The sequence below is a fragment of the Hipposideros armiger genome, unplaced genomic scaffold, assembly GCF_001890085.2.
Source record: "Hipposideros armiger isolate ML-2016 unplaced genomic scaffold, ASM189008v1 scaffold_39, whole genome shotgun sequence".
NCBI lineage: Eukaryota > Metazoa > Chordata > Mammalia > Chiroptera > Hipposideridae > Hipposideros > Hipposideros armiger.
This window is the reverse complement of record NW_017731389.1, coordinates 4,342,651-4,350,398: the sequence shown is the minus strand read 5'-3', so window position 1 is coordinate 4,350,398 and position 7,748 is coordinate 4,342,651. Positions and strand designations below refer to the sequence as shown.

The 7,748-nt window shown below is 40.1% G+C and overlaps 1 protein-coding gene across 1 annotated transcript in view; it reads right to left on the bottom strand.

The window, feature by feature from the left end:
• CCDC6 (coiled-coil domain containing 6) overlaps nucleotides 1-7,748 on the bottom strand; it is a 119,386-nt gene that overhangs the window by 8,082 nt on the left and 103,556 nt on the right. Inside the window, exon 7 of the mRNA XM_019638414.1 lies at nucleotides 2,486-2,586. Coding sequence (XP_019493959.1) covers nucleotides 2,486-2,586 — 101 coding nt within the window. The remainder of the gene's footprint in view (nucleotides 1-2,485; nucleotides 2,587-7,748) is intronic.

Here is a 7,748-nt window from a genome sequence, read left to right as displayed (position 1 = left end):
GGAATTAGAAACCATGATCTGGGTGGTGAGTGTGCTTGTTGCTAGTGGGGTGTATGCCTTTTTTAAACTTCATCATTCCGCATCCCTGATCTAGGCACATCAAAATATGTTAATTGGAAATGCTCTTTCTTAGGCTGCATAAAATGATGGACAACCTGAAAAATAATTATTGAAAAGTAATTCCCCATATAGAACTTAGATAAGTCCACATGTACTCAAGAAGAGGATCTTTTGTAAATCCTAGAAAATGTAGTACCTTTCAATCAAATTGTGAAACAGAACTCAAAATAGTTCAACAAGTTGGTAAAAAATGCAAGATTGCCAATGTTAAATGGTAAGGTCAGAATAAGAGCCAAAATGCTTAAAATGGAAATGAAAACTATAGGAACAGGATAATTCCACTAAGGGAATGATTAGGTATTCTTAATACTGAGAACCACATATTCTTGCAATAAAAACTAAAATGAAAAGAACACTTGAAAAGTCAGGTTTTGCTGATGTACTATATATAAGACTGCAATGGACTAGATTAGGAGTAATTCTGCTGCCAAATAGGAGGTAAAATCTACTTTGATGATATCATAGAACTTAAAATAGGAGACAAAAGTTCTCACTTAGGCTGGCTGAAAGAAAAAAAATCTAGGTGTTACTTGTCACATAGTTTAAGGGAAAACCAAGTAGCTTATCTGTATAAGCAAGCCCCACACTACAGGGGCAGAGTGCAATGCAAGTCAAAAATATGTAAATGGAATAAGGTCTTCCTGCAGAATATTTGTAAACAATAGAAGTTAATATATCCAACAAAGGTCTCGCTTTTGCTTTTGCTTTTTTCAATGACCACAACATTCTATTTAATGAATTGGAAATGACACGCCTCTAAAGATTTCTTTAGGTTGAAATACATTAAACAGAACATTAAATTATACTTAATATTAACCAGCATCATCAGCAACTATAAAAGCTACCCTCAGAAAGCAGAGAAGATTTTTGTCATGGTAATGAAACCCAAGTGCTATTAGGGGGAAACTGAGAGGCAGCTAGGAAGAGAAGCTTTTGGAAGACACTTAAAGGCCACTAGAAAGTATAAGTAACAGATTCAGGAACATCCTTTGGGCAAGAAGGGTGATGATCACATCATTGATCCACGATAGAAAGTCCTTTTGGTTTGCAAACAGCCCCTCTTTACCTGCTGGGTGCCAGAGACAGCACATTGGCCCTGAGTGAACAAACGCTGCCATGCTTTGTGTACCACTTTCTTTCGATTTCTCTTAAAAAAAAAAAAAAATCACAGCAGCCCACAGCTGGGCTAGATCCTAAATTCACAAAACCAAGGCATACTTGATCTATGGCGACTTGCATTACTGCAGCATTTCTCCTTTACCAACCTGAAGCGCATCCCGGTTTTTAGTTATTATAACAGACCAAACGAGATGTCGCCCTAACATGCAGCTGTGTTCCTTTCCCAAACCACAAAACCTTCATTGCAGTCATCCTTCCAAGCAGTCACTTGACTTCATTCTGCTGTGAAAGTCCTTCTCTACTCCCCTTCCTCTCCCCACACACACTTTTTTCTCCAACTCTGTTTAAAATCTGTTTACCAGCAAGCACAAGAAAACCAGTCTCGTCACTTCAGTCACAAGACACGATGCTTTTGGCCCGCTCCCTTTTCTTTCCTCCCTCCACTGCACTTGCCAGCCTCACCCCACCCCCGCTTCTTCTTTCTTCTTTGCTGGATCATTTACTTGCCCTCTTGGCCTGAGAGCCCCATGCTGTGCTGGTACTGGAGCCAGAGACCCCGGGGAGAGAGTTTTCAGGGTCAGAGGAAGACAAGCACGCCTTTGAGGGCAGGCTGCTGAGAAGCAACGCCAGCAGCAGATGCAAAGCCAGTTCCTGTCCGAACCCTACTCACAATTCATTGGACACATGAGGAGGTAGCTCTTGCTCGAAAAGAAGGCTATGGGCGCAAGACACCCACTTTCCTCACCACTTCCTGACCATGTCACGGGTAGCTACTGAACCTCTAAACCACTGTTTTCTCAGTTTTAACATGGGAAAAATGATGCCTACATTAATTACTCTACATTAATTACAGACAATGTATGTAGAACATAATGAAAAAAACCTATAGAAGAGGTGCTACAATGCATCTTAGAAACCTACCCAAGGTTTCTGTCAGTCCAGCGGTACTTAAAATCAGTCAAAGACAGTCTTTTTAAAAAGGTTTTCGGAGTTCAATTCCTTTCAGGTTAAAAAAAAAAATTTTTTTTTGAACAAAAAGCACCAGCTGGCATTGTAACATTTGCATGCTTAAAAATTACAAGCTAAGACTCAGTTTTGATAGTGATTTGTCTTTGATGCTTCTGAAAATCACATGACTATTCTCTCTCTGTTTACAAGATTTTTATATGTGTGAAGAAAACATTCAGGGATGCCTATTAAATGTACCAGAAATTAGCCACAGAAGTGGCCAAGAACATGTACTCACCGGGTGAGATAGGCCTGCTTGAGCTCGGAGAAGGAGTGTAAGGGATCGGGCTGGACACAGTGCGAGGTCTTAATCCCTGTGCAGACATCTCGTTAAAACACCTAAGAGGAGGAGGGGGAATGATTAGACCCTGCGTTTCAATAGTTCTTAAGGGAGCGCCTATGTCAAAATGTTTAGGGTTCGCATCTTGAGTTCAAACTCCCGAATGTTCACAGGATGATGCTGTAGCTAGGAGATGTGTATAAAATACACTCTCCCTTCTCCACTGCTTGGCAAACCTCTCTCCCCAAGGGTATGTATAGGTTAGGGGACCTGGGATGCTTTAGCTCAGAAGGGAGGCTTGGTGACAGAGCTGCACTGCACAACAGAGGACCGCGCTTTTCTCCATCACCCAACAGCCATGTCAAAACTTCACTTCCACTGTCCCAAGAATTAAGATAGGTCTACATCTTAATGGCTCCATTTAAATTGTCATTTGAAACTCAAACCGGGCCGACTGAGTGGCGCATTCGTTAAGAGCTGGCTTGGGACGCCAGAGGGCCCCGGTTTGGATCCCACATATGAGGGCCAGTGACACTGTCCTCTACAGCTAAGATGCTGAACAACAGCTCAACCTGGAGCTGGGCTGCCGGGAGTCGCCACGATGGTGTACGCTGCAGCCCCTGCTGCANTCCCCAATAAAAATCTTAAAAAATTTTTTTTAAATAAATAAATAAATAAATAAAAATTAAAAAAAAAAGAAAAGAAAGTGAATTCATATCCCCAGATAGATGTTCGGAAGGTTCATTCAACTCATAATAACAAAAATAAGAGCTAGCCTATTTTCTAGTATCACAAGGTTAATTATTTTTATGTGAAGCTGCTAATCAAGAATCTCTGAAGACTCCTACCGCCTACCTAAATTTTTTTTTAAAAATTATCTTCGCTGGCTATTATAAAGGCCTTCTGAATTTGGCTCCAAACTGTCTCCTGATGTTCTAGGTCAGTGGGTCTCAAAGGCCTTACCTGATCCCAAACCAAATGAATTAGAATCTATGGGGGGGAGCAGAGCCCCAGTGCAGTCAGTGTTCAAAACCAGTGACCTTATCACTCGTGATTCTGACCTCCGTGTCTCAGCTCTGACTGTGTCCTTTGCACGCACCACAGGACTTAACTCACTTCTTCCTTTCCCACGTCAGTCAGGACCTTACGCAGCCTATGAAGACAGCCCAAGAGCCCGACTCTATGGCTGACTACCATATCATCTCGGACCCTAGTTCTGCCACTTAGCACTGAGTGACGGTGGGCTTTCGATCCCTCAGCTGTGAAATGGGATTACTGTAGTGACCTCACAACGTTGCTGTGAGGATGAAATGAGTTAATATCACCAAGTGCTCAGAGAGCCTGGCGCCCAGGAAGGGCTCAGTAAGTTTCAGCTCATTCACGCCTCCTTTAAGGCCCATCTCAAAAGCTCTCTAAAGCTGGTGTTGTTTGCACCTCTTCTTAAACTATTTAGCTTTTTATTATAACTTTTTATTTCAAAATACTTCATGACTCCTAGAAGTTGCAAAAATACTACAGGGTTCCCATGAACCCTCCCCCTAGCTTCCCCCAATGATATCTTACACACCCACAGCACGCTGTCAAAACCAGGATGCTGACATTGCTCCAATACTCGTGACTAAGGTACAGACTTTAGATTTCATCCATCTTTACTGTATTCTTTGTGTACGTATGTATGCATACAGCTTGATGTAATTTTATCACACGTGTAGACTGAGTATCACCACAATCAGAACATAGAATGTTCTGTCACCACAAACAAGTTCCCTTTGTGCAGTCCCTTTAATAGTTATACCCTCTCTCTAACCCTAACCCCTGGCAATGATCAATCTGTTTTCCATCACTGTAATCTGGTCACATTGAGAATGTTACAGAAATAAAACCATACAGTATATAACCCTTTGAGATTAGTTTTTCATTCATCGTAACACCCTTGTGATCCAAGTTATTATGTGTATCAAGTTAATTCCTTTTTACTGCTGAGTAGTATTCCACTGAGTACATGTACTGCAGTTTAACTACTTAACATTTTAAGGAATATAAAATATATAAAATTCATTACACTTGGCCTTGTATTAAGAGTTTCTTATTTCTTGTATTTTCCCCTGACTTTCCAGGCCCTGTGGTTGATTATAAGCTCTTAGGGGCCAGAGACTATGTCTTACTAATTTTCGTTTTCCCTTAAGTTCTAATCATCATGCATCTGGCCCTCTGGCCCAAGAATATAATAAAGAATGAGAATCCAAAAAAAACCTAGGTTGAAAAAATGCCAAACCCCAAATATCAGCCTACTAAAAATAGCGTACTATGGCTTTATGAAGCTATAGCTGGAATAAATTTCTCTTGCTCTGATACAGAAATTCATTAAAGTAAAAAGTCTAAGATTCCATTGTCCACAAGCTCAAGACTGCAAATTTAAAAGATAATTAAAAGCAATTCATGACAAAAGGAAAACAGTGAGCAAAATTAAACAAGACATAAAACGAACCACCTTTCAAAGGAAAATTGCAAAAGGTGGGGGGTAGGGAGAGAAGCCACCTGAAAATACTACAATATTAACACCACCTTTGGATCAAAGGATTCTGGATGATTTTATTTCTGCTTCTTTGTACCCTTCTGATTGCCCCCATTTTTTTCTCTGATATATTTTTGCTAAAGAAAAAAAGAATGGGGGCAACCAGTTAGAGCAGTTAGTTACAGTGCAGTGCTCATAACACCAAGGTTGCCGGTTCAATCCCCACACAGGCCACTGAGTTGCAACCTCCACAACTATTAGATTGAAACAATTACTTGACTTGGAGCTGATGGGTCCTGGAAAAACACACTGTTCCCCAGTAATAAAAAAATAAAATGTATAACCAAACTAAAGGCAGATACCTCTTTTCAGTTCTACAAGTCATACATGAAAACACTGTCTTTGTAAAAATTCATACACTATAGATACGATTTCCTCTTCAACTCTCCCTGATCCGGCTCCCTCACCATCATTCTATCAAGTCTGCTCTTGCTAAGGTCAGCAGCGTTTCTGTGTTGCCACCTGCAACTGCCATTCTCCACTCCTCGTTTTATTTGATCTTGGAGCAACGTTTGACAAGAGGTGACCACTCCCTTGCTGAAATGTTCTGTCTTAACTTCCGGGACATTGTACACCAATTTTCCTTCTACTTCCCAATCTCCTTTTCCAGGTTTTCCTCCCATGCTTGATCTCTAAATATTACATTAGCTTTAGGATCAGACAGAATGGTTTTTCTCTTCTCCTTCTACCTTCCATGGCTAGATGATCTCATCTAACTTCAGTAGTTTTTTAAAATATTTTAAATTTTAGAATAGCTTTAGGTTTACAGAAAAGTGACAAAAATAGTAGAGAGTTCCTATATGCTCTACACTCAGGTTCCCCTATTATAAACATCTTATGCTATTATAGTATGGTACATTTGTCACAACTAATAAGCTGATATTCATACATTATTCTTAATTCAGGTCCATACTGAATCTGGATTTCCTGAGGTTTTACCTAATGTTCTTTTGTTGTTCCAGGGTCCCATTTAGGATACCACATGATATTTAGTTGGCGTGTCTCCTCGGGTACCTCTTGGCTAATACATTTTTACAGTTTTCCTTGGTTTTGATGATCTTGTCAGTTGTGAGGTGTACTGATCAGAAATTTTATAAACAGACTGTCCCTCAATTGGGATCTGTCTGATGTTTTCCACATGGTGAGACTGGGGTTATGGTGTTCAGGGGAGAAAGACCACTGAGGTCACGTGTCATTCTCATCACATCACATCAGGGTACCTACTACCAACATGACTCCCCACTGTCAATGTTGACCTTGGTCATCTGGCTGAGGCAGTGTCTGCCAAGTTTTTCCAATGTAAAGTTACTCTTTTTTCTTCCCCTTCCATACTGTATTCTTTTGAAAGGAAGTCCTTGATGTGCAGCCCACGCACTTAAAGAGAATTATTTCTACTTCCTTGAGCGCAGAGTATCTATGTAAATTATTTGAACTTCTTCTGTACGGGAGATTGGTCCCTTCTCCCTTATTTATTTATTCAGTCATTTATTATATCAGTACGGACTCATGGATGTTTGTTTTATATTTGGGTTATCATCGAATATTACACTGTTTATTTTATTGCTCAAATTGTTCCAGTTTTGGTTGGAGAACTCTTTCCATGAGCCCGTGTCGCTGACACACCCTCGTCTTTTTGTTGTTGGAGCACTTCCTTACTTTCTGGCATTACCAGATTTTCCAGGTCCACCTTACATAGTCTCTACCCCAGCCCTAGAAACATTCATTTCTCCAAGGAGTCCTAACTCTTTTCATTGGAGAATGGAATTAGAAACCATGATCTGGGTGGTGAGTGTGCTTGTTGCTAGTGGGGTGTATGCCTTTTTTAAACTTCATCATTCCGCATCCCTGATCTAGGTGGTCTGGGGCATCACTTATTTATCGCTGTGTAAATGTAGCTATCTTTACATCTTTCAAGTTCCCAAGCATCTACCAGTGTCTCTCTAGCACAGGGCGAGTTCCATATGAATGAATGCAGTGAAAATGGAAACAAAGGAGCAATCTGGAGGGTTTGGAGAGAACTATCTATTGTCAATCACTCTGCATCAAAGATCAGCTGTTGCATGCCAAGCAACATGAAATCCACTTACCTCTTTTCTGAATTACATAAAAACAAGAAGCTGTTAAGGATGCTTTTCCACATTGTCTTTGGCTGAGACAGGCAGCGGCTAAGCCTACCTTTAGTTTTCCTGTCCCAGAATTTGTCTGTCCTTCACATCTAATGTAAAGCATTTCTTTTACATCTTGATTTGACTATTAATTAGTGCTGCTTTCTAGCTGACATATTTCCATTTCTGATGGTGGCTATTCGGCTCACATTTACAAAATGGAGGTCTGGGGTAAAGTGCAAAGTAGTCACTTACTGTGATGTTTGTTTTTATGACAAGGACTTTGTTCAGCTGGGAGACGGAAAGTTTTCTTGGAATAGCTTTAATGAATACAAATTCTATTTCTTAGGAAAGTGATAACCTTTAAGAGAAAGGTTAAGAAAGTGAATCATTCCTCCACAACTAAACTGAAGAACAAAAGGACAGCAACTTGTGTGTGTTTCCCTTCCCCAATTCCCCAATGCTGTTCCCCTCCCCCAATTCCCCAATAAAAATCTTAAAAAATTTTTTTTAAATAAATAAATAAATAAATAAAAATTAA